The following is a 27,500-nucleotide window of genomic DNA, read 5'->3' as shown; positions in this document are numbered from 1 at the left end:
TACATGCATAAATAATTATCCATTCATCCATCCATCCATCTTCAACCGCTTATCCAGCATCGGGTAGCAGGGGTAACAGTTCCAACTGAGATTTCCAAAGTTCCAAATAATAATAATAATAATAAAAATAAACAATTCTAATGATTATAATAAACATACATACATACAGTACATACTGTATTAATGTATCCGCCTTATTTCGCCTTCGCCTTTTTTTTCGGACCCGGACCTGTTTCAAAAAAATATTTCTGGACCTTCAAGATTTGTATTTGAGGACCCCTGATGTATTACCTTGTTTATAGAGGATATGCATGTGACATCATCATCATACCAGGAAGTTATGCGGGAACGCCTACTGAGTGGCAAAAAACTACTTTCTGGCCTTGACAGCCCATACATCCAAACAGAAAAATCCTATCTGATTGCATTACACAATGTTAAATCACTTTGCCACTCACTTTGCCACTCGATTTGCCATTCACTTTATGTATGCGCATATCCTCTATTGTAAGTTGCTCTCGATTAAGGGTTGCCAAATGCCTAAATTGTAAATTCTGTGATTGCAGGACTGAGTCTGTGGCGGAGAAGATGCTGACCAACTGGTTCACCTTCCTTCTCTACAAGTTCCTCAAGGTAACTAATCTCAGCCTGGCTCGCAAGTAAATGGTAAATGTAAGCCATTTACCATGAGAGGGAGTGAGTTGTTGGCTGATTGAACACTGTAAAAACAGTGGTAAATCATCCAACAACCCACAACCCTTGAATGGTAAATTGCTTTTCTACCACTTCTACCATATAAATGAAAGAAAACACAGTTGTAACTTGCAAGGTTATTTAGTTACAATCATTAATTGTTTCAGAAACACAATGAGCCAACTCAAGGTTGTTGACTGATTTACCACTGTTTTAAGCCAATCAGAATCCAGTATCTGATTCTGAACATGTGACCACAATAAGTGGTTCAAGGTGCATTTATATAGTGCCTTTATCCAAGGCGCTTTACATGGGTTGTACATTACATTCACCCATTCACACACACATTCATTACATTCACCTATTCACACACACATTCGTACACCGATGGTGGAGGAAACCATGCAAGGCACCAACCTGCTCATCAGGAGCAACTAGGGGTTCAGAGTCTTGCTCAAGGACTCTTCCACACCAACTCTGGGGGGAAGCCCGGGATCGAACTGGGAACCCTCCGCGTTCTAAGACGGCAACTCTACCCCCTGAGCCACTGCCGCCCGCCCCGCCCCGCGGACGCAAGCTTTTAAGCATCGAGGTCAAAAATCCAAAGTCCGAAAATAAACAAACTATCTCTGCGATATTGTCAGGAAGGTGGCTCGGTATGGTTTATGATGATGATGATGATGTCAGTCACTCATATTTGATACATTCTGTTTCTAGTGAAAGTTTGTAATAATTCAGCGGTAGTAACATTAGCGTTTTCTCAGTTGTAAAACCCCCTGTTGAAAATGTTCTAACTGGTCTAACTCAAAGTGTAAAACATTTTTACACTCCAAAAAACACTCTGAACTCCTCCAACTCTGGCTCCATCCATCTATGGTATAACGACAGCCTCTTCACTGTGATGGACTGCAGAGAGCAGATATGCTTCGCTCCGTCTAAACAGGCATTTCTCACCTTTTTTCATACGTCCAAAGTCTCCAAACCCCTCCTCTCCTCTCTGCCACCCCCCCAAAAAACGGTGGTTTCGGTTTAATCAAAGTTTGTATGTTATGGATGCAAGCTCCCGTTGAATTTAAGAGATAGAGATGGGGTTGGGGATGGGATGTTTTGAAAGATGACGCACTCAGCAACTTCTGGAGGGAACATCAGAGAGAGAGAGAGAGAGAGAGAGAGAGAGAGAGAGAGAGAGAGAGAGAGAGAGAGAGAGACAGACACTCTCAAACTAATGATATCAGATAGAATATTTCCACCTCCCTGATGTTATTGAACTTGTCATTCAGGTGACCGAATGGCTCTCTCTCTCTCTGTCTTCGATATTTAAGTCATCTAGCGCCACCACTAGATGGAGCCAACTCTTGCTGGGTGGCCAGCATAAGCCCCATAGGCGAGCACTGTAGCTGCGCAAGCCCTGCGCAGCAGTGACATGCGCGATGACTTTCGTGCGTGTCATCACTATGCGCCGGAAGGCCTTGGCTTCCATTACCTCTAAGCTAATGATAGAAGCACATTTGTCTGCTATTTGGCCGCTAATAAAGGCTGTCCGCTTCCAGAAAAGCATAGATTCGGAGAAAGGGGGCTTTAAAGTTGGCCATCTGCGTTGGATTACATTAAATAAATCGGCGGAAAATGCGCTTAGCGATCGCGGTAAACAACGGCGGCCCTCGGACCACCTACAGCTTCAATAAACAGGTCACGGTAAGGACCAAAGCATTGCGTTGCTAGCCGACAAAAAAGAGCCGAACTAGTTCAGGATCGGCACTCCGGATTGCGTCACTAGCCGACAAAAACTCGGCTAGTGACAAGAGGGTGTGCATTATCGTGGTTATTGGCACGCCAGCCTTGCTGCAGGAACGAGCCTACAAGCAAGTTCTGAAGGCAGGGCGGAAGTTTGCGAATACAAAAGACCCCATCTTAAATCCACGCTACGGTTCCTGAGCTAGGAGAAGTGTTGTTTACTAAGGAAGTAAACAGAGCAGGAAGTGGTCACAGAGAAATGGGTTGTTGGGATGTTACGATACCGATACTGGTATCGGCTCGAGCTCCGATACGGCCTTATTTGGTCATATCGGTATCGGCGAGTACGCCTGTCTATCCACCGATCCAATACAGGGGTAAATAGCGGGGCAGATAAATGCATTTTTGCACTAAAATACTTCACAAGTGGAAAGAAACCTAAAACTTTTCACAAGTACTCCTTAGGGGTTGTTCCTATGATAAAACACATTAGACACTGAAAAAACTAAATGGCTGCCATGTTTCCAAGATGGCTGCCTCTGAACAGTACGCCAGCCAGTTAATGTCCGATTTTTATAATATTGGAGTTGTTTTGTAGGTTTTAAAACATCCTGAGTTCATTTATTACACTTTTAAAGCAGCCAGAATAACCTTTCTGACTTTTGGTTGGGGTCTTTCCTCACCTGGGATCCCCCAAACAGACCCCTGAGCCTATCTCAGTAATCGCTTTGCTCCTGCTCCAGAGCAATGTTAAATTAGATCATAACTGAAGCATTAAAGTTGTTGTAACTGGGCTCTGAAAGCAGAAATGAGTAGTAGCAAATACCCAGGGGTCTTCCACAGGGGGTCCGGGACCCCTCAGAGTAACTACAGGGGGCCTGCCGAATCTTGATGGGGAAGTTTTTTTTTCTTTCTTTTTTACATTTGAAAGTATTATTTATTACATTTTTGTGTTAGACAGACAGGTTCACAGACGTTACTGCAAGGATTGCAAGAATTAAGGTATTGCAACTTCTCACTTTGGGCGCGCAGTCTAACATGTCCATTTATTGCGCTGCACTCACACTGACAACACAACACACACACACCTCTTTGTTATCGTCACCCCAAAACCTGCACCCTATCCTCTTAAAGAGCTCACGGTCAATTGTACTCAAAGAAATTCACTACTATACATGTCCTCCCTAATAGTGTTGACAGTTTCCACTATAGCATTTGCAGGGAGGAGAGTGCAAGGCAGGTTATTGTTTGAGCAGCTGCACCGTCCCTTGTAACCTGCTTTGCAGCCACATTTGATGAGCTCAAGTTCTGCCTTTGCAGCAGGGAGGGCAAGAAACCTGACTGGACATACCCTCTACTCTCTGAATTCCATCTATTTTTTCAATTGATGGAAGCTCAGGGCAATTTGTCAGGTATGACAAAGTAGGCATCATAATACGATACCCTCATCAAGGGACATGATTTTGAGGAAGTGCAAACACATGAAGAGGCTGATACCCCGATTCCTTATCAAGTCCTAGCCTCCGGTACAAAAAAATGGAAATTGATATATTCGAGTGAGTTCAAGTTATTGGATGTTACAAATGTCAAGGGTTCCTTTGCGTACATAGTTTTTCAGGTGCTGACTGGGGAAGAACATTTGTTGGAATCACCAAAAAGACATGGGTCAATGCCTACTTGATGATGATGATGACCAAGCCATTAACCGCTTCAAGGACATTGGCAAGGTCATTGGCGATTCCTCCTGAGCTTATAAATGGTGAGCTTCCATCAACATTGCAGTCGGAACATTTTGCATGCCATGTTTACAGTACAAAAGGTCCAACAACCCTGGAATTACTCAGATGGGAACTATTTCTGTCAAAGAACTTGGAGGGTGAGATGCTACCTCCAACTCGGGCTGCACTGCTACCACATTACCTCCGTGCCAACTACGTCACAATGCAGGATAAATCATACCTGACAAATTGCCCTGAGCTTCCACCAATCAAAGAAAATAGATGGAATTCAGAGAGTGGAGGGTATATTCCAGTCAGGTTTCTTGCTCTCCCTGCTCCAAAGGCGGTACTTGAACTCATCAAATGTGTCTGCAAAGCAGGTTGTAAGGGACGGTGCAGCTGCTCAAATAACCTGCCTTTCACTCTATGCTATGGTGGAGACTGTGTCAACACGACACTGAAGACGAATATATCCTGCATGTCTGAAATTACTGTATTGTAGTGAATCTTTTTGGGCGTAATTGACCATGGGCTCTATAAGAGGATAAGGTGAGGGTTTTGGGGTGACAATAACAAAGATGTGTGTGTGTGTGTGTGTGTGTGTGTGTGTGTGTGTGTGTGTGTGTGTGTGTGTGTGTGTGTGTGTGTGTGTGTGTGTGTGTGTGGTCAGTGTTGTCAGTGTGAGTGCAGTGCAATAAATGGAAATGTTGTTCTGCGCCCAAAGTGAAAAGTTGCAATACCTTCATTATTGCAATCCCTGCAGTAAGCTGTCAACCATAACTGTTTAACACAAAAACATTGTAAATAATACTGAGAATACTAATAAACCATCAAAGTACAATACATAAAACCAGGATACATAATAACATTCGAAGTTTAAAAAAAAAAAATCTCAGCAAGATTTGGCAGGCCCCCCTGTAGTAGCTCTGAGGACCCCCCCCCCCCAGGGGTCCCAGACCCCCCGTGGAAGATCTCTGTTATTTGCTACTAGTCATTTTTGATTTCAGAGCATATTTCAGATCTAATTTAAAATTGTTCAGGAGCAGGAGCAGAGCGATTACGGAAATAGGCTCAGGGGTCTGTCTGGGGGGTCCCAGGTGAGGAAAGACCCCAACCAAAAGTCAGAAAGGTTATTCTGGCTGCTTTAAAAGTGTAATAAATGAACTCAGGATGTTTTAAAACCTACAAAACAACTCTAATATTATGAAAATTCGATATTAACTGGCTGGCGTACTGTAAAACATATCCGAAAAGGCGGCCATCTTTAAAACTGGTGGCCATTTTGAAAATTAAGTGTCTAATGTGATTTTTCTAAAGAATGACCCAAGAGGTACACTCTGTAAAATTTTGGTGCTTCTTTCCAGAACTGAAGTATTGTTCTCCTTAACTGCACCGCTAAAATGGTTGACACTGTGGCAGGTAAATAAAACGTTTGTGTGAGGAGTCTGAGGACGTAAATGTCTTTAATAAGCAACACAAGATATCTTTCTAATAAACACCAATGCTGTCTCCGCTTCTCTCTCTCTCTCTCTCTCTCTCTTCTCTCTCTCTCTCTCTCTCTCTCTCTCTCTCTGTTTCAGGAGTGTGCGGGCGAGCCCCTGTTCTCGCTCTTCTGTGCCATCAAGCAGCAGATGGAGAAGGGTCCCATCGACTCCATCACGGGCGAGGCGCGCTACTCGCTCAGCGAGGACAAGCTGATTCGCCAACAAATCGACTACAAGACGCTGGTGAGGAAGGGGCTTCACTTTAACCCGCTTGGGCCTAGGGTTATTGAACGCTTTAACCGTTGAAAAACAGCAGATATACAAGCTCGAGATCTGCTATTTTTTTTTATTATCTTGATTTAGTCTTTGAATATACATTTTTAAAAGCGAACATTTCTAACTCAAATATTTGCTTCTGTTGGTGGTCCCTGGAACAACATTTTGAGATGGGGGTCCGCGGCCAAATACATGTAATTTTGGGGGGTCCTTGACATTAAAAAGTTTGAGAACCACTGGTTGAGGAGAAGGAGTTTTAGAAGACATTAGAGTTCTCAACGGGCCTGAAAATTAAGGCCCGGCCCTAACTAGGCCCTAACTGGGCAGGCCCGAGGCCCTACCCTACCCTAATGTGGGGTCGGGTTCGGGTATGGTCAGGTTCGGGCAGAATTTGAGAACTCTAGAAGACATTTATAGAATCGGGTCAAAAAATATTCAAAGACTTGCACAGACAATGTTCACGATTAAAAAAACAAAATAGCAGATCTACAAGCTCACTCGCTGTGAGCTTGTATATCTGCTATTTTTCAACTGTTAAAGCATAAAATAATAGTTAAAGTGGTTCAAATCTAAAGTGACACCGATTTGCGTTCCGGCCTAAATAGCTTAACACCCTGGGTTCACTCAGAGAGAGAGAGAGAGAGAGAGAGAGAGAGAGAGAGAGAGAGAGAGAGAGAGAGAGGTGGTCATGGGTTGGCGGTCCCGATGACGAGTGCGCCGGGGAACGCTTAACGTTGTCGCTTTCACGCTTGACAGGAAGGGGGCACCGGGAGTGATGACCTCACTTCCTGTCGTGACCCGGAGCTGTCAAAGGAACTGGAGAGAGAGAGAGAGAGAGAGAGAGAGAGAGCCCGGGACGGGAGTGTGTGTGTGCGCGTGTTCCTCTGTGTGTTTGTGTTTGGTTGTTTGTTTGTGTGTGTACGTGCGTGTGAGTGCGTGCGTGCGTGCGTGTGCGACCTGCTCAGTCACCGGAGGGAGAAAGAGACAGTGTTTACAGCTGCCCTGACTCGTCTCATTTCCATTTCCACGTTCCCCGAATACGCTTTCTATAAAGCTGTTCTGACCAAACGTTAAACTGAAGTCAACAGAGAGAGAGAGAGAGAGAGAGAGAGAGGAGAGAGAGAGAGAGATAGAGAGAGAGAGAGAGAGAGAGAGAGAGAGAGAGAGAGAGAGAGAGAGAGAGAGAGAGAGAGAGAGAGCAGACAAGTCAATAACAGGTCTGGGTTTGCATCTAAACAAACACACACTCTTTATTATTTCAGAAAACGGCTGAAATGGTCTGAAAACAGACAAAGCTGTGCTACGTGTTTTTAGCAGCGATGGTCTGGTGGAAGAAGTAATCAATCATATGTTTTACTTAAGTAAAAGTATCAATACTGCAATGTAGATTATGTTACAAGTAGACGTCCCCTATTCAAAATGTACTCGGCATCAAAATATACTTGAAGTACCAAAAGTAAAAGTAAGTCATTGTGCAGCACTTTCACAAGTTCAAAATGTATTAAAACCTATGTTTGAAAAGATCCGATCTACTAGTAGATGTGCTATTCTCAAATGGCCGAAATATATCCTGTACATGGCTGAAGTGTTTGGTGTGTTTTGTAATAATAATAATCCAAATCTACAAAGTAAGTGGTGAATGATTAAAGTTTTCATACTGTAGTGGAGTAAAAAAAAAGTACAATACTCTCTGAAATGTAGTGGAGTTGAAGTAAACGTATTGACACATGTAAATACCGAAGAAGAAAGTAACTGAATTGTACTTAAGTACAGTACTTGAGTACATGTACTTAGTTACTTTTGCCCACTGTGTTTTAGCCTTCAGATGAGCTATTTTCACTATCTTTGAAAAATGTGGTAATGAGGATTTGTGCATGTAATGATAGGCTCAAAATTGGGCGCAAGCTTGAAAGTGGTTCATTCATATTGATTTATTACGAATCTTTTATATCGAGAGAGGGGTACTGTAGCATCTTTAGACAATTAAAACCTCAAATTAATTCGACCTCTAAAAGTGTAAAAACGTTGGTACCACGAGGACTTTGTGCAACTAAAACAGAACATTGATTTAGACACGTGTTCACTTTACTCTATCAATCGCTCTGTCCTGACAAAGATTCACTCTGTGTCTTACGGCGAGCCACTTATTGGCCAACGATTGGAGCAATAAAACCCATGATGATGATGATGATTATGATGATGACTATGGTGGTCATTTTGTCTGTTAGATGCTCATCAGCTGCAGGTATCTCCTCCAGGGAGACCGGTTTTCCTTGAGTGGAATGATATCTGTCTCTGTAATTACAGGAAGCATGGTGGAAAGTATGAGGGCAGGAATTTCATGAAGGCAATGGCCATCGTTGCCCCTCAGTTTGGCCTTGTGCCCCTCAAACCAATGGCATGACCTGAGGCCACATTGGCCTTAATGCCCCAGCTGACTGTACCACTGTCTCTTTCTGGTCAATATTATGTAGACAGTACTAGACAGTAGACACTGGTGTCTCTTTCTTGTCATGTAGACACCATGTTTTTTTTTGAGATTCTGAAATCTTAACTCCCCCGGGTCCCCATCTTTAAACCAATCCAGTGTCTTTGATTGGTGCAGGGCTGAGCATGGATCAGATTGTAAATACCATCATTTATCTATTTCACTGCAGATCAGGTTATCATCCCTAACCCTTAAATTCAACAAATTCTTTCAATGGACTAAAATTGTGTTCTATTTGATGGCCTTCCTGCCCTGGCATTTAGCCTTTGTGCCCTAAAAGAAATGACAACACCAAAGGCCTTGCTCCTAAAATGACAAAATTCCAGGCTGTACGGTAACTAAGTACGTACTGTCATGGAAATCTGTCGGCACAACCTCAGAAAAAAATACTCAGAAACAACTCAAACTCAAAACCACATCTTAAAGCATGAGCGATTTTATTGTAATCGTTGCAACAATCATATGGTACAATACTAGACCCCAAACTTATGCTCAGCTGCAAACTAAATGATAACGTATTCAGATTTCCTCAACAGTACATTTGAACTCATGTCAAATGTTTATTTATTTATTTCTATATCCAGAATTCAATACTTACTCCACTACGAGGCAAATATTGTGCTTTACTGCACTACAATTATTTGACCGAATTATTAATTACTTTGTATATTTAGATTACTGTTACAAAACATACATTAACCACTTCGGCCTCATGTACAGTATACCTACGTACGGTTATTTAAAAAAATACTTCTTGGACACTTGACAAATGGACATTCTGCGTAAGGAATACTTTTACTTTTGGTGTTTTAAGTATAAAGAATAGAGAGAAAAAAAAAGAAAAGTAAGTGAGTAGCCTGCTCCTTCCACCTCTGCTTTCAACGGAGCACCTTGACTAGCAGTAGCAGCAGCAAGCACGCACACACACACACGTTACAGCTGTTTGATCACTTGCTGCTCTATAGAGCGATACTGTTTATCATGACAAAGACAGATTGGATCAAAAGGAGATGAAGTGTGTCTGATTCATCTCATCAATGTTGATAGGCCACCCAGGGTCTCGCCTGGATTCATAGAGAAGGTTCTGTAACGGCAGATTAAAACCCATCTCTCTCAGAGTTGGGGGTATTGGAACCGTATGGTGCTGTGAGTAAGGGCTGTGACTGTTAATCAAACTGAATTGACTAATCAAATTGATAGTAATAATCCATTTGAATGAAATAATCAATTTCGCAAAATACCAAAAAGAATTGCAGATCTACAAGAGTTTTTTTCAAGTATTATGTATTGGGGCAGTTCAAATATGTTTCTTTTTTGGGGGATCACAGCCTGAAATGTTTGGGATCCCTTGCTTATAAATCTTTAAAAGGCTCATGTGTTGTGTTGCTGCTGCAGGTGGTGAACTGCATCCACCCGGAGAACGAGAAGAGCCCGGAGATCCAGGTGAAGGTGCTGAACTGTGACACCATCAGCCAGGTGAAGGAGAAGATCCTGGACGCCATCTACAAGAACATCCCCCACTCGCACCGTCAGAAGGCTGCAGACATGGACCTCGGTAAGATCTCCAGCTTCCACTAAACGTTCGGAATCGATGTGACAGCGTGGTCTAGCCGACGCCGACTTGGGTGTCCTGAATCGCTGCCCACCACACCCTCTAGAGCTCTACAGTGTTGTTAGCTAAACCCTCCACACTCTCCTATCTAACATCAGGGTCTAGAGCTCTACAGTGTGGTTAGCTAAACTGTCGTGCTGCAGTGCATCAAGGTGGTGCAGCTTCTTGCCTTCCTTGGCTTTGCCCTGGGTTGGCTCCCATAGAGTTAAGCCCGTATCAGAGTCTACGGTGGAGACCTATCCACCGCAAATTTGAGGTGGAAAGCTTTCCATCCATTATTTTCACCCATTCACACACACATTCATTACATTCACCCATTCACACACACATTCATTACATTTACCCATTCACACACATTCATTACATTCACCCACACATACACCGATGGCAGAGGAAACCATGCGCAGCACCAACCTGCTCACCGGGAGCAACTAGTGGTTCAGAGTCTTGCTCAAGGACTATTCCACACAAACTCTGAGGGAGCCCAGGATACGAAAGCAATATCACTTCAGAAAGGAGACAAAGCTCACCAGAGAGAGAAACAGGGGAAATTGGAGGTCGAAAAAAGGCAAAACAGAATTGGAAATGAAACACTACAAAATATAACCTGATTAATTAATTAATTAAAACCCACGTTATAAAATGGATCGCGGTTCCGGTAGTTGATCACGGCCGGCTGAGTCACACTTTAATCCGTTGTAAAATGCTCTGTAAACACACAGCTGTGACTGAGATCTGTCAGGCTGTCGGCCCTCTGCGGTTCGCCCAACGCTGTCAGTTGACGAGAGGAACGTTTAGTTTCCGTCTCCACTGCGACTGCGCGTTGTGACTAACAAAACACCTTAAGCCGTCCTAAAACCACCGTAAACCACTGCCTGTCTCGTTGCTTATTATTGCGTTATTATTATAGCACAGTGGCAGGGACTTGCAGAGAATGTTAGAGATGCAGGGGCTGAAATTTCTAAAGGGCCTTTAGGTGAAAATATTGAAAATAGCAGACCTCCGAGTTGAAAACGCTGTGACGCGTTGTGAGCTTGGAGGTCCACTATTTAGCAGTATTTTGATACTACTGAACTAAGCATTATCAAGTGAATACTAGAGATGTAGCGTATGGCATGGATTTCTACACAGAGAGGGCAATTCTTTCATAAGATGCTGCATTCAAGTTCAGGAGAGTTTGGACAAGGCAATTCACCCTTTGTCAAGTCCCGCCTCTTGTCCTTCCCCTCTTCATACCCATTGGTTGCTGTGTCTTAGTGGGACACTCGGTGGGACACTCCATCCACTACCATTTTAATTCAGTTGCTTTGTATTGTTATTCTGTGTGTTCAATTCTAATTTCAAACTTGGTTTCAGTAAAATGGAGCTGCTCAGTGGCAGTATAGTGACTCATGTTTTTAAATGTTTTTATTTCTCCAAAATAGATGTTTTAGCAAATTCAACATGAAAAAAGGTGGAAACTGGGCGGGACAAGGCAGATAGAGCCTGCTGGTTGGTCAGTCAGGGACCAACCAGAAGGCTAACAAAGGGTGAATTCTCTTGAATGCTGCCTTCAGGTATGGCATGGAAAGAGGGGGTCTATGTGTGCACGTGCCTGCACGGTGGTCTCCGAAACGAAGCACTTTGGCGCATTGTGAGGCTTTAGATCTGCTTTTTTTTGTGGGGGGCCAAAATGTTTGCTCCCGGAATAGGAACGCTTTGGTTCAAGGGGTTAACTGATTAGATGAGAAGTTGAGGCCCGCGCGGCACCACGGTTCCACAGTCCACATCCCAGGAGGCCTTAATTCACAGCCTTGCTGTCTGCCTGGAGAGAGAGAGCGAGAGAGAGGCAGCCTGATCGCAGCCACCCATCGATTTTCTTTTTACCAAAGCCTCTCTTCTCCAGCCAAAAATACACCTCCTCTTTAGACGGAGAGAGAGAGAGAGGTCCACGTCTCAGGGGAGTTGACTTCCAGCTCCAGCTCGGCTCTGATGTTTAACGCGTTAAGACCGGGAATAACGCACTTTAACTCACTTTAACCATTCATTTATGCTTTAACCATTGAAAAACAGCAGATATACAAGCTCACAGCGCGGCACCGAGTGCCGCGCTGCGAGCTTGTAGATCTGCTATTTTATTTAAATCGCAAAAATGTGCTCAAGTCTTTGATGTTTTCGACCCGATTCTATAAATATCTTCTAAAAGGTTTTTGGAAGAAAAAAAAAGTTTCTATACGTCAGCGGTTCTCACACCTTTTCATGTCAAGGGCTCCCATCTAAAAATATCATGTATCAGGGAACCCCCCCCCCCCCCCCCCCAAATATTTGAGTCACTACAAATTAAAGTTAAAGCACAAAATAGTGGTTGAAGTGGTTAAAATCTTGAGTGCTAGGAATGCGGGTCTACGTGGGTTAAGTCGAGTCTCCCTCCAGCCTCCAAACTTTCCATCGATCGCGCCTCATGTCGGCCGAGCGTCTGAGTCAGGATTGATCATCCAATCAATCCAGACACTCAGGGATCCTTTCTACGCTGAAATGCTCTGCTTTTGTTGCTCTTCTCTTCTCTTCTCTTCTCTTCTCTTCTCTTCTCTTTCTCTTCTCTTCTCTTCTCTTCTCTTCTCTTCTCTTCTCTTCTCTTCTCTTTCTCTTCTCTTCTCTTCTCTTCTCTTCTCTTCTCTCTATTTTTCTCTTTTCTTCTCTGCGTACCGAGTGCCGCCCTGTGAGCTTGTAGATCTGCCATTTTTTGAAAAATGTTTGCTTCGGGGGGGGGGTTGTCCCTAGAGACGGGGATACGCGGCCAAAATACAAAACTACAAGTATAGTCATTTCAATAGAAATGTAGTACAGTACAAGTACAGTTAAACACCCTGCCTAAAAGGAACATCCCAAATAAGACCTTTTAGGGTATTTTTTTTACGTTGGAAGTCCTTGGGAATATTCAAAGAATTGCACAAATGTTCACAAAGATTTTTAAAAAATAGCAGATCTACAAGCTCGCAGCACGGCACTCGGTGCCAGCGCTGTGAGCTGGTAGATCTGCTATTTTTGATAGTTAAAGCATCAAATAATGGCTAACATAATAATACCTTTCAGGTCTTATTGGCATTACGGAGTGGGATGTTCATACAGCCTACATAAGCCCCTTTTCCACTGGCCCAACACCACACCACTCCACACCACACCACACCTCCCACTTGTGCCAGGTTTTCCACTGCAAGGACCTGGGTAGAGTGGTGTGAAAGTGGTACTAAACGTGGTACTAAAAAGTATCCAATCGTAGTAGGTCTGAACTAGGCCAAACAGGGCCAAACACTTCATAATGACTGATCACTCACTGACTTTTCATTTAGACCACCAGGATATAGTTGTAATACATGATAACAGATTCTATTGTGTTACAACCACTATTATAATCTGGTATAGTGTATTATAATTATCATAGTAATACATTAATACTTTAGTGTATTATAATCACAGTTATAATCCATTATAGTGTATTATAATTTAGGATAGCTGTAATACAAATTAATATTGTATTATAACCACAGTTAAAAAGGTCAATTTGTTTCTTACCGATAGAGGTACTTTTGTGTAATGGAAAATGTAGATATTTTTTATGTGGTGTGGTGTGGTGCTAAAGCTGCAGTCAAAAAGGGGCTATAGAGATCTGCTGCTGGCTCGCGCAATCTTTTATTTTCCCGTTTAGTTTTCCTGTGGCGTACAGAATGTATCCCTCACTCACAGCCTCACACTGCTATTTGAAGTGTTGTTGAACAACACCGTCGCTCCACAGTTGCTGTTTCTGGATCAGAAGCATGGCTCTGGTGGCGTTGGAAGCAGACCGGGGTGTCAGGGAGAGGATTCGTACATAATTCTTGCCAGCATTTTGATTGAACCTTTTCTCTGGACACGGCACAAAGGAACAGATGGGTTTGCTTTTTATACGCGGTTGGCTTTCAAGTACTTTTTTCCTGTGATTAGCTCATTTAACTGTGCTACGGAGGCGAACACAGTCCATCCACCTTTTACTAGGAGTCTCAAACCAGCCCACAAATGCTACATTCGTACAGAGATTTTTGCACATGTAGTGTAGGTTTTGGCTCCATAAAAAGGCCTATTGTGTGACCTATAAGCAGTGTTGCAGTGCTGATTCAATGTTTGGGGGTACGCGGTTTTCATGACGTCCCATGCACGTAGCTTAAAGGAAAAATATCCAAGCTTGTGTGTACACAAAAACATTCCCCCCCTCCCCCTCCCCTCTATGACAGGCATCAAACAGGTAGTTGTCTCTGATGCTTTCATTGATTAGAGAGATCACTAACGAGGACTTGACACTTTTATGGCCCAATCAATTGCCTTAGTGCACAACCCCTTTGAAGTTCAAAGGGAGCAATTAAAAGCTCTGGCTGAGCTCCCCCTGACAAAAACGTCCCTCCACTGTTTCTGTTGACATTTAATGTCAACATAAAGAGTGGAACAGAACAGAAATACAGCCAGGGGATGTGTCTTTCTGCAAAGAAACACCCCAGCACAATAATATAGTTACTGATGAAGGGAAATGACCGCAAAAAATGTATATACATATATATGTTTTAATAGTCTTAAAGTTACATATAATTCCTTTAACACCTACTATACAGGTCTATTGCTATGCATACAGGCTTGTTACTTTGTTAAAACACCCCGTTGTTGAGGTGTCAACTTGGGGGGTTTTGGCACAATACATGTATGTTTGCGTGAGAGGCGTGAACCCTGCTCAGAAAAGATATGGGGCGGCGGGGCGCGCGACCTCGGACTAATTCAACACTGCCTATAAGACAAAGGTTCCCAAACTTTTCAGGCAGTGAACCCCCAAAATAATCATAACATACTATGAGGATTAAATATTATTTGAGACGATATAAAAGCTTGTAGATCAGCTGATGGGTAATATTATATTGTAGAAGCTTGTAGATCAGCTGATCATCAGATGGGTAATATTTGACAATTTGGACAATGTCTGACCATTTTATAGGGACCGTAGGTCGCAGTTAACTATGACAACCATCACATCTTGTCAGTAAAGCCTGTCAAGAGGCCGGATGTCTATAGCTGACCTGTGACATCACATTTGAACTTGTGACATCACATTGTGACTCCACATTCCGTCCGTGTCCCTTGTATGCCCATATATGGAGATCCCTGATGTCATCAACATCAAACCCATAGCTTGGAATGCCCATATGGACATAATGTGTAAGGTTATGATATGTATAACCTTAATCAGTTTTTATTATGGTGTCAGAAATGCAAATGTCCTCTTTCCATGCCATACCTGAAGGCAGCATTGCCTTGTCCAAACTCTCCCTCTCTGCCCTCTCTATGTAGAAATCCATTCCGTACATAGAGCCGTTTGGGAGAAATGCAAGGCCCTGAGCGAAGTCCGTCCGTCTGTCGTCCGTCCGTCTGTCGCCTCAGGGCGGTGGTTGCTGGTTGTCAGGGAGATATCACAGCCAATCGGTTGACAGGCTCTGTCTCGCGTCCTGCAGTTTGCGGTGTTTGTGTGACAATTTAATATGAAAACAAAACTAAATCAATTGACCAAAACCCAGATCCCCTCCACCACTACACCCCATGCCATGATTATTTAGGCGGATTCATCATGTAAGCAAACCTAGATTTTAGGTCTGTGATGGAAAGTGATTTGTAAAAGAAAAAGTGATTCTGTTAAAAAAATAAAAATAAAGTAAAAGCCTAGCGCGAGGCCCCTCGAGGTGCGAGGCCCTGTGCGACCGCACCGTTCGCTCTACCCTTGCGACGGCCCTGTCCGTACACCACATCTCCAGTATATTGACTTGATTATGTTCTTGACTTGTTTAGTTCAGTGTGGTATCAAGCACCGAAAATAGCCAACCTCCAAGCTCACAACGCGCTGCGATGCGTTGTGAGCTTGGAGGTCTGCTATTTTCGATATTTTCACCAAAAGGTCCTTTTAGAAATGTCAGCCCCTGCCTCTCTATATACTATTATACTGTATGCATCTTTTGTTTTGCTTTGCGTGCTGTGCATATAACTGCTGGGCTGTTGTAGACTGCGATCATTCATCATCAACCCCAAAGTGCCACGTCTTATTTTAGACACGATAATTGACTGATATTGGTCGTGCAGTCCCTGATGTCTTAGCAGATATGGGTCACACCATGCGTCTTGTGTGAAAGATTTAATGATCAGGGAATTGGGTACACCTTGTGTGTGTGTGTGTGTGTGTGTGTGTGTGTGTGTGTGTGTGTGTGTGTGTGTGTGTGTGTGTATGTATGTGTGTAAGGGACGTGCAGAGAATGTTAGAGAGGCAGGGGCAGACATTTCTAAAACTGCCTTTTGGTGAAAATATCGAAAACAGCAGACTTGGATAGCTTGGAGGTCGGCTTCAGTGCGTGATACCACACTGAACTAAGAATAATCAAGTGAATACTGGAGATACTGGCGTAACGGCATGGATTTCTACACAGAGAGGGCAATTCTCTCAACATAAGATGCTGCTTTCAAGTTCAGGAGATTTTGGACAAGGCAATTCTCTTGAATGCTGCCTTCAGGTATGGCATGGAAAGAGGACGTTTGCATTTATTTCACCATAGTAGTAAAAACTGCATTCATGGTCTGGAGAGGACACTTTTTACAGACGGATAAAAGGGCAGGGGCTCGAGCCCACTTTGATGTCTATGTGTGCACGCGCCTGGTGTGTGTGTGTGCACGCGCGCGCGTGCGTCTTCACACATACCTGATGTGCAACGTGAGTAATGCTGTTATCCGGGGGGTTTGTTGTTATGTTGCCAATACCTCCAGTCCATCTTAATTCCGTGCCATATTTCTTTGCAGTTTAATACTGCCAGATGGGATTTGTTGCGGTGGGGAGGGAGGGGCCACCGTTGTTTGTTAGTAATATATATCCCGCCGTATTTATAACCGGTGCCACTGGCGGCTTGTTTGTGTGTGTGTGCGTGTGGTTGTGTGTGTGTGTGTGTGTGTGTGTGCGTGTGTGTGTGCGTGCAGGGGCGTCACAAGGGGTAGGAAAGTGGGACTGAGTTACCAGGGCCCAAGGTGGAGGGGCCCTAGTACCTTTAGCTATTGAAAAATAGCAGATATACAAGCTCACAGCGCGGCACCGAGTGCCGCGCTGCGAGCTTGTAGATCTGCTATTTTTTTTAAAGTTGTGAAAATGTGTGAAAGTCTTTGAATATATGTATTTTTAAGCGAACATTTCCAACTCAAATTTTGCTTCTGGGGGATCCCTGGAACGAAATATTTTGAGATCGAGGTCCGTGGCCAAATACATATCATCTTGGGGGTCCTTGACATAGGTTTCTTGCACACATTTTCACGATTTCTCAAAAATAGCAGATCTACAAGCTCGCAGCGCGGCACTCGGTGCCGCGCTGTGAGCTTGTATATCTGATATTTTTCAATAGTTAACATTCATGGGGGGCCCGCAGTGAATCCTTGTACCCAGGGCCCAGGATTTGGTGTGACACCCCTGTGTGTGTGTGTGTGTGTGTGTGTGTGCGTGTGTGCGTGTGGTTGTGTGTGTGTGTGTGTGTGTGTGTGTGTGTGTGTGTGTGTGTGTGTGTGTACCGTGGGGATAGCGGCTAAACGAAGAGACGGCGGTTTTAGTGTTTTTGATGACATGTTCCTGGGATGAAATTGTTTTACGGTCCCTGCCGGCGGCGTTATGTGTGTTGGCCCATTATTGTTTTATTATGAAGGCGAATTGGAAGCCGTCCGTCGTCTGAGAGAGAGAGAGAGAGAGCTGTCTTCTAGGGGTGTAACGATATAATAACTGAATCGATCTTAATTTGCATTGATCTACTATATCGTTATGCAAAAGCATAGCCTATATCGTACCGTTTTGGCTTTGTATCATATCGTATCGTTTTGCAGTGCAAATAATTGATTGTATGGAAGCTAAGTATTTGTGCCTTTTTAGCTATTTTAAGAAGGAAAATGAAAGAGGGGTCTAATTACCTTTCCATTCCATAATAGCTACTCTTGGTCTATCGATAAATGTGTGTAATCTCTGGGTTCATGTCAAGGTGGGTTTGTCCATATGTGTTGACATATAATGTCCTTCTTCTAAATCAGTGGTTCTCAAACCTTTTCATGTCAAAGACCCACGAAATTACATGCATTTGGCCATGGACCCCCATCTCAAAATCTGTTGTTCCAGGGAACACCTAGAAGCAAATATGAGTTTAAAAAAATGCACGATATTTCCAAAAAATTGCAGATCTACAAGCTCGCAGTGAGCTTGTATATCTGCTATTTTTTAATAGTTAAAGCTTAAAATAATGGATGGTTAGAATGGTTCCAGATTTGAATGGCTTAATGTTGGCCGATAGATGCAAGCATACGTTACAGTTTATAGTTTGGGCGTTTTGCCGTCGCAGATGCTTTCTTTTTGGTTTTATAATCCAAAGTGACTCACATAGTGTGAGATCAGAGTAAACATCACGAATCCTTGTCAACAAACAGGATGGATGGTTTGAATATACAAAGAACAATGGAGTGCTACAAAGAATGGAGAACAGGTGAACATGAAGCCTAGCGTCTGTCTAAACCACATGCCATCCAAATAACACATTGTTTTCTCACTCAACAGTAAACAAACAACGTTTAAGTGTATAGAGGGTATCTGCACTTAAGTGACACTTTAAGTACTTTTTAATGCCTTTAAAATGACAAATTATACATTGGCCAAATTGTCAAATGTTAGAGGCAGAAATTGTGAAAATAGCCGATCTACATGCTCACAAAGCGGTGTGCATTTCGGCCACATATGCATCTACAATGCATCTACAAGCTCACAACGTGTCTTCCTTGTAGAGCTTGTAGATCTGCTATTTTGTAAAGATTTTTATGTATACATTATTAGAACTTGTGGAATCCTGCATAGTGCTGATTGCTTTCTACTTTTGGTACTTTAAAGTACATTTTGATACCAATGCCTTTGTACTTTAAATTGTCGGACTGTTGCAGTAGGCTATACTTTTTTCCACCACTGCCTCTATCAAAAGAGAGAGAGAGAGAAGAGGCAAGATACAAGTTTGAAGAGTTGTTTGAACGAAGGGATTGTGTGTGGCCGGTGAAAGCTTGTATCCATGAAATGTGGTCCTTTTGAAGATGGTTCAACAACACACGACAGCAATATATCATTAAAAAATCACACCCGTGTGAACTGAGCGGTGGTTCCCCCCCCCCCCCCCCCCCCTTCCCCCCTGTGTGTGTGTGTGTGTGTGTGCGCGTGTGTGTGTGTGTGTGTGTGTGTGTGTGTGTGTGTGTGTGCCTGGTCTGGCCTGGCCTGAACAACAGCGCCCCTCCCTTAACATGTGTGGTCAGAAAAGGTTACTGCAGGCTACAGACAGACAGACAGACAGACAGACAGACAGACAGACAGACACGGAGACAGACAGACATACCCACACACACGGCCACGCATAGGAGCGTTGTGACCACCGCTCAAAAGTATACAAGTGATAGATCTGGATGATGTAACAATCAGGGCAAGGTAAATGAATATGTCCCCGCTATCATTCAGACCATCTTTTGTGCGGAGAAGATACAGTGCATACATGCATAATACATGCATGTAATTTATGGCGTAAATAGCGACGTAATTACTCTATTATGTAGCGAGCATAATGGATGTTAATGTGAAATAATACGCTTTCCGAGGCTTCCCCGTTCAGCTACGGCGTGTGTAATAGTTTGCATGTAAATCGTACATTGTCACATTGTTGCAAAGCATAATACTTTAATGTAACGCCACAGTGCTATATGAGGTTTTTAATTTAGCGCATATAGCAGCTGGAATGCTTTATATCTCCACGCAATTAATTCCCTCCGACTGCAAATCCACCACTGAGAGCTGATAGGACAGAGCCGTAATACACTGTGTGTGCGTGCGTGCAGGGCCGCCGATGGGGGGGGGGGGGGGGGGGGGGGGGGGAGGGTACTGTTGTCCCCCCTTCCGGAAAGGGGGGGGGGGCTGCGGTGGGGGACTAGTCTAGTTTGTGTAGGAAAGATTTGAGTGACTGTGAAAGAACTTTCTCCCAAGGTAAGATTAAGACATCATGCTTTATATAAACCCTATTATGTTGAGCCTAAACGGTTCTGCCGCCGTGTAGAACTGTTTTTTTTTTTTTTTTTTTTTACTTTAAAAACGAATAATTTCCCGTGAAAAACCCGCTGTGCACGGGGGAAAAACCGAGGGGGTACCACATGGAGGGGGGGCCCAGTTCTCTTAACACCCAAGGGGCCAAACTCGTTCAGTAACGGGATAAGGCCACTAGGGGTCACTCTGCCAAAAGGAGTTGTCTCGTTCCTGAACGAGACAACGAGGGGTTAACTGTACAGCTCTACGTGCATGCTGCGTGCCCTGTGAATGACCCTAGTCCATACGTCACCCCGTAGCTCAGAGAGAGAGAGAAAATGGCACGACCTGGCTACATTGATTTCCATTCTAGGCTGAAACATGAAAAGGGCTTTATCTATGAATGAGGTGAAAAGAACGCCAGGGAAGCAGAGATCTGATTGTTTTCACGGCGACACTTTACCGCGATGGTCGGCCGCGGTTTGGATTTTAGTTTTGCGAGCGTTTGTAAACAAATGGATTTTCTTCCTCAATCGTCAGTGGACACTTACGTGCACACGCACGAAGCTTCCGAGGCTCTTCAAAATAAAGCGTGAGTGAGCGGCAGGCAGCAGCAACAGCTAGAAATGTTAGAAACCTTGGCTTCCCATGTGTTAACAGAATGGGTTTGCCGCTCTGACATCACGCTCTGGCTTCACTCTGATGTCACACTATCAGAATCCCTTTTATGCCCATATACTGTATGGAGTTCCCTGATGTTATCAATATTAAGCCCATATCTAACAGGACTTCATATGGGAATGCCCATATATGGAGGCCACATCGGCCACATACCACACACACTAACGGCTGGTTCTACAGACAGGGATCTCCGTGTACAGTATGGGTAAAAGAGTACGATGTCAGATGTCATAGACATCATAGGACTTTCACATAATGAATAACTGAGTAAGCATGTTTGGGCTCTCACAGCATATCTCCATATACAGTACATGGATCTCCATGGGTACCAGGGGTCTCCATATATGGGTAACTGGTCCGATATACATCACTGGCCAGATGGCCAAGAATTGTCGCCCTGAGGCGTCTTACTAGTATGGTATGGCTACACCAGGCTAGCTTAGGCCTACTTTTTAAGCAGACTGGTTAATTGGTTTTTAACTTATTTTGTTTCAACTTTAAGGAGTGCATTTCTCCTTGTGTGACACAACACAGGATTTAAGAATCCCAGGGCTAACGTGTTAGTGCCACAACCAATACTAATTATAATAATGTTGGTATAAGAGCAGCAAAAACACTAGTATATCTTGTATACATACATCAGATGTGGAATAAGCATAAAAGGTGGAGCACAGGTTCATCACCTGGCAAGGTCATCATCCGTTAGATGATCCTGTCGTTTGGAGGGGGATCCTAGTCGTCTGGGCGCCCATGACAAGGCTCCGTGTTCTATGGCGATGCCCCCGCGGCGGGCACCGCGGGCACAGGCAGGCACCCTCAGGATTAGAACCCACACACCAGCAGACCGCTCACCTCACGCCAACGACCTTACGAGCTGAGCCACCTGCACTCCACACTTCCGCCATGTTTTTTTGCGATGTTTAAACCTTGCGATGTTTAAAAAGTCAATCGTCGTCAATGGAGAGGCAATGGCTGAAGCCACCACGCCCAAACATGGAGTCATTACACCATAGATGTCCTACATCACATGACTGCCTGAAATGGGATCAGACCAGAGTATATCGGTCTTGCCATATATGGAGCTCCACACGGCCTCTTGTGGAGACATGTACTCCAAGGGGTTTTAGAATCTCAAATAATACAAAGGTCGAATTGAACAGAAATGGATTCAACAGGAAAATTATACCTAAGAATCAACTGAGAACATTTTGGTACAACCTTTAATCTGTTTTTTTACAGCTTGTGCCCTGTCTATAATATTCCAGCATAGAGATTATTGTTGGTGACGTGTGTACTCTTGCTGATGTTGAGCAATACCTTAAATACCCTTAAAACATGTAGCTCACTGACATCCTTCAAAACTGCCCTGAAAACTCACCTTTCAGGAGGCCAGAGAAGGAGGTAGTTATCACTTCTCCCATAGACAGGCCAGAAGTGAGCACACAAGTAATCATCTCCATGGCGTGAGTAATCATTAGGGGAAAAAAAAGTATTTTTGGGGCTGAACTACTCCTTTAACGCCACCGTTAGGGCGTTCCAAATTTTAGCAGCATAGCAGGACAATGAATTTAACTCAAACCTTTGTTTGAGACAAATCTGGGTTGGACGTGATCTGTGGAGCTGCCTCTGGTGTTGTACATGTGGACATCCTTTTTTAATTTGAATATTTTATTAGTCACAATGAACACATTTGAGATGCACTACGGCACATGAAAAGTTAGAACATCCTGCCCAACAGGAACATCCCAAATAAGGCCTTCTACCACTTTTTGTGGTCACACAAATACTGGATTCTGAATGGCTTAAACCAGTGGTAAATCAGACAACAACCTTGAGTTGGCTCATGGACCCCGCCCACTGAAACAATTAATGATTGTAATTTGTAACTAAAGATTTTTTTGTTTTGAAGGAGGCCAGCGAGTTACATGTTTTAAGGGAAATAGTCGAGCAATTCCACACTTGAGTAGCAGTGTTGTAAAAGGAGACTTTTCCCATATTTGTCTTATGGGTTTGTGTTATCAGATCATTGTGTGCGCTCCCTCTGGTGTTGTGGCTGTGGGTGTCGCTAACTTTTTGGAGGTGTTTGGTCGGTGCCATGGCATTGGTCCGAAGGTTTATAGTCCGAAGGTTCATTAGTCCGAATCTGTTAAGAATACTATGCCTAACCCTAACCCTAACCTTAACCTCAGTAACCCTAACTAATTTTGGACTAATGAACCTTCGGACTAATGAACCTTCGGAGATTTGCATTGACTATTTTGAAAGTCAGTCCCATTTTTAGTTGTTTAACCCTGCCTTCTACTTTGAGCCATCCTAGGCTTGTAAAATGCAAGATGCTGTACTCTGTCAGCTACCGTAACCTAGTATGATACACCTAGAGCGGAGAGTCACACAATAACAACACAATAACGTATTCATACAGCCTGCATCATGCAAACAATGGAGGAATCATCCACTGTTTGTTTGTGGGAGAACAAACAGTCTTCTGTTGTCTCAGTGATGATGATGTTTGGCAGCGGTCTGAGATGTTTCTATCACAGTTTTTTTTTGTATTTGATTTTCTGATGAGGAGGAGTGGAATCTCTCTGAGAAACAAACAAACAAACACAAGTGGGTTTAGTTTATGTAAATGTAATATAGTTGTTTTTGAAGCCTGCTTTGAGCACTTTCAACCAGTGGTGGAAAAGGTACAATTATTTTTACTTACTTGTTTTTATGTGGCCACACCCACCAGTTCATTAGGTATGCCTGGTTGCAGGGGCGGACTGGCCATCTGGCATACCCGGTGGGCCGCTAGGCTAGGGGGCCGCCCTGTGGCAAAAAACAAAACAAAAAACTGGGCAGCCCCCTAGCCTAGCGGCCCACTGCAACAGTTGTTTAGAATGGACATATCAAACTCAATGTCCAACAGATTGCTTTGTGTTAACAGCTGAGTTTCTAGTGTCAATCTCCCTCTGGAAGAGATTACACTGAGGCCTCACTGCAGTCTGTGTTTTATGCTTTGAAGAGGACATTACATTATGTTTGTAGTGTTTTCTCACTGTAAACAAAAAAATATTCACATTAGCTAAGCTAAGCTAATATTGCTGTCTGTAATGACTGGTTGCACTTGAGGGGAGCTGAGGAAACATTTGGTGGATACTAGGTTAGTATGCACAACTAAAAGAACTGATGCACTGTTGTGTTGGAGCGCCTCAGTGCGGCTGCAGAGTTAAGGTGCTATCTATTCCTGATTGATTGATTGATTCATTGAAGACTATTTGAAGTTTGCATAGGAAAGGGTACAGTTTCACTATGGTTGAGGGCTATGTTATGGAGAGTGTCTGGTTGCTTTATTTTAGGTGATTATAGAATTTAAGTGCTTTTTTACTTTTATAATGAGTGGGTATCGTCCTAATTCTGCCCTGCAAGCATTGTTTGTTGTTTTCCGTTGGGTGCAGAGTATAGATTTGCAGAGTTCTGCGTGCAGAGTCTCAGTTTGGTGTCTGTGTCATGCTCTAGTATATAATATACAGTAGCATATAGCCTACTGCATATTGAACAATACAATACAACTTGTTTGTCCAATTCTCAGATCAATATGCTTATTTTCCATTCATTAGCTAACTTGCCAAAGTTCTGACACATTTTGGCACTAATCATGTTCATACTCCGCTTGTTGGTGGTGTAAAAGTTGTGGTATTAAAAGCTTAATTGTGTATTTATATGTGCTGCCCTCGACCCGACGAGTCGGTAGAGTATCTGCGCGCGCGCTGGTTGTGGGGGCTGGTCTAGTCAAGATGCCAGGGCTGAATTTTAGTCCCAGTCCGTCCCTGCCTGGTTGTCATGGTGGGTGGTGACCCAGCTGAAGTTAGCCACACCCACAGTGTTGGGTGTATGGTAAAGGGGGAGGGGTTTATGATGTCATTAAATCAGTGTTTTTTTCGACGGAGCAGTGTCCAAAAATGTGTTTAGCAAAAATCTGCCTCATGTTGGCGCTAGAAGAGGGCCATGTGAGAAATCAGGGCTGGGGGTTGTGGTGTGCAGAGTTTGGCATCGATAGGGGCAACAGCTCCGGAGATAAGAGTAGGGCCAAAAGTGACGTTGGAGCTTTTCATAGAAACGCCACCGACGCAGGCATTGAAACCATATATAGGCCCCATGTGTCCACAACGCTTTAAGACTTTCTAGTTTCTAGTTTCTCTCTCTCTCTCTCTCTCTCTCTCTCTCTCTCTCTCTCTCTCTCTCTCTCTCTCTCTCTCGCTCTCCATCCGTTTTGTGCAGAGAGGATCAGAGCCTGGTTTTTCCTCTGACCGCCGCTCTCTCCCAGCAATAACAATAAGAACCGCTCAGCAGGGGGGCTTAGATGTGGCTCCATGGGGGGGAGGGGGGGGGGGGGGGTGAAAAGAGGAAGTGGATGCTATAAGGCCTTCTGGGCCCCGCGGCTGTAATCACACTGATCGATCCGAGAGAGAGAGAGAGAGAGAGAGAGAGAGAGAGAGAGAGAGAGAGAGGTGGAAAGTAACTAGCTGCTGATACAGTAGCTGATGATACAAGCTCGCAACGCCTCGTGTTGCGAGGCGATGTGAGCTTGTAGATCGGCTATTTTCGGCAAAGAGGTTTGGTGTAGAGGGGAAAAAGAGCGGACTAAGTACAGAGTGAAAGCTCAAGTTTATTAAGTATTGACGGTTCAAGTGGTTAAATATCTGAAAACAGAAATTGACATGAATCCAAAATACACTGATGATCGTGCTTGTCAAACGATGAAACTATATGGAATCTATGAACAGGTTGTGGGGGTCCCTGCTTCATCTCTCTCTCTCAACTAAGGGGTCCTTGGGCTGAAAACGTTGAAGACCCCTGCATTACAGAATGGACGCTACTAAGATCTTTATTAACCATGTGAGGTGTGGTTCTGTGTTACAGAGTGGCGTCAGGGCCGAGGGCAGAGAACGATCCTCATGGATGAAGACATCACCACCAAGATCGAGAGCGACTGGAAGAGACTCAACATGCTGTCTCATTACCAGGTAGAGAACGCACACACACACACACACACACACACACACACACACACACACACACACACACACACACACACACACACACACACACACACACACACACACACACATTTTTGGACAGCGGTCTTTTGAATAAAATGTCATTTTGTTTTTCTTTTTTTTTCGTATTTCTTTTATGATATTTAGTCGATATTAAGTCGACTTTTAGTCTACTACATCTACAGTTGATTTAGTCGACTGAAATACAGTTTGGCCGGCCGTGATGGAGTTGAAATGGCTAATGTATACTCAGCTGTGTGCCAAAAATAGCAGATCTACAAGCGTACAACTTTTGTGGCTTGTAGATCGGCTATTTTTGGAGAGTGACGCCTGCACACAACCAAACTTAAAATGACATGTCCTTTAGTTCCACTGGATCACTAGTCCCTCCCTAACGTTTTAGTCTACTTTGTATTTGTTGACCAAATTGTCAACATATTTAGTCTTACTAGGAATGGAGCCATAAACAAGGGTAGCTCGATAACAGATTTATTGAGTAGCCGGTATCAATAAGCTTTGGGCTTATCAAGCCTGTTATCGAGCATAGCGGCCCATGATGTCATGTTTCAACAATCAAGACAAGAGGCGATCAAGACATTATTACAGTACTATCCATAATATAAAGCCATTTAACACCTATTATTGCACACTAATGAATGATTGTTTTAATGATATTTAATGATAATAATTGTTACTTTTGTCAAATGTCATCTTTATAGATGGTGGTCAGCCACACACTCACAGTCACAACAACTGGCCAATAAAAAAAAGATAGCAGTTCTGTTCAGAATTTGTCATCTCACATCTTTCCATAAAATATTATTAAACGCTCAATAGTGGGCTCGATAAAAGCCCGGCTCAATAAGCAGGATTGATAAGGTGCTCGTTATCAATACAAATTAACAAGCTCCATCCCTGGTTTTAGTTTTAGTTTTAGTCATCATAGTTTAGTAGTTCTGTTATTTTAGTCAGTGAAAAATGTTATTCGACGGAATTTTTCACAGTTTTAGTTGATTAAATCAACACGCGCGAGCGTGCGCACGCACACACACTGCAGGCTGTTGCCGAATTTATGTATTTGTTTTAACATTCACATTCATATCAATGTCTATACTCCCTTATGTAATAATAATAACATACAGCATTCCCCCACTGCTTTTGGATATTCTTATTTTCATTTCTCACTGCACATATTTGTACATACTTGTGTGAGTGTGAAATGTGTCCTCTGCCTCCTATATTCACAGTCGTGTCAATGTCTCTCCTCGCTTATGTAATAATAATATACAATAGTTCCCATCACTCCTGTTGGGTATTTTTATATGTACACAGTACATTGGCACATTGTGTACTCTACTGTACTGCATTTGGAATGTGTTCCTTACCCATCCTAACTGTTAGGAGCAGTGGTCCTTGTATCGCAGTTGGGGTGAACCGGGGACTTTCTGATTCCCAGATGTCCGTCCGTCCAAACAAACAAACAAACAAACTATACAAATGGTATCCAATCTCTCCATGCTTGGATTGGGGGGGGGGGGGGGTAAAAGTCCCTTAGACCTAACCAGCATCATTTCTGTAGGGGGTGTACAGTACTGAACCAGCATCATAGGCTCCCATCCCGACCTGTTGGTTCCAAAGGCTACTTACTTTATACCTACTCTCTACCCCCT

The 27,500-nt window shown here is 43.5% G+C and overlaps 1 protein-coding gene across 1 annotated transcript in view; it reads left to right on the top strand.

Moving 5' to 3' along the window:
• Positions 1 to 27,500, top strand: part of plxna4 (plexin A4) — a gene marked incomplete at both ends in the record, with an annotated part of 474,146 nt that overhangs the window by 399,031 nt on the left and 47,615 nt on the right. The window contains 4 exons of the mRNA XM_080753923.1: positions 567 to 633; positions 5,726 to 5,872; positions 9,789 to 9,948; positions 25,694 to 25,797. Of these exons, the coding sequence (XP_080610049.1) occupies positions 567 to 633; positions 5,726 to 5,872; positions 9,789 to 9,948; positions 25,694 to 25,797 (478 nt within the window). The remainder of the gene's footprint in view (positions 1 to 566; positions 634 to 5,725; positions 5,873 to 9,788; positions 9,949 to 25,693; positions 25,798 to 27,500) is intronic.

The sequence above is a fragment of the Nannobrachium achirus genome, assembly GCF_963921795.1.
Source record: "Nannobrachium achirus genome assembly, chromosome: 23".
NCBI classification, from domain to species: domain Eukaryota; kingdom Metazoa; phylum Chordata; class Actinopteri; order Myctophiformes; family Myctophidae; genus Nannobrachium; species Nannobrachium achirus.
The sequence above is the reverse complement of the archived record's forward strand: the minus strand, read 5'-3'. Positions and strand labels throughout refer to the sequence as shown.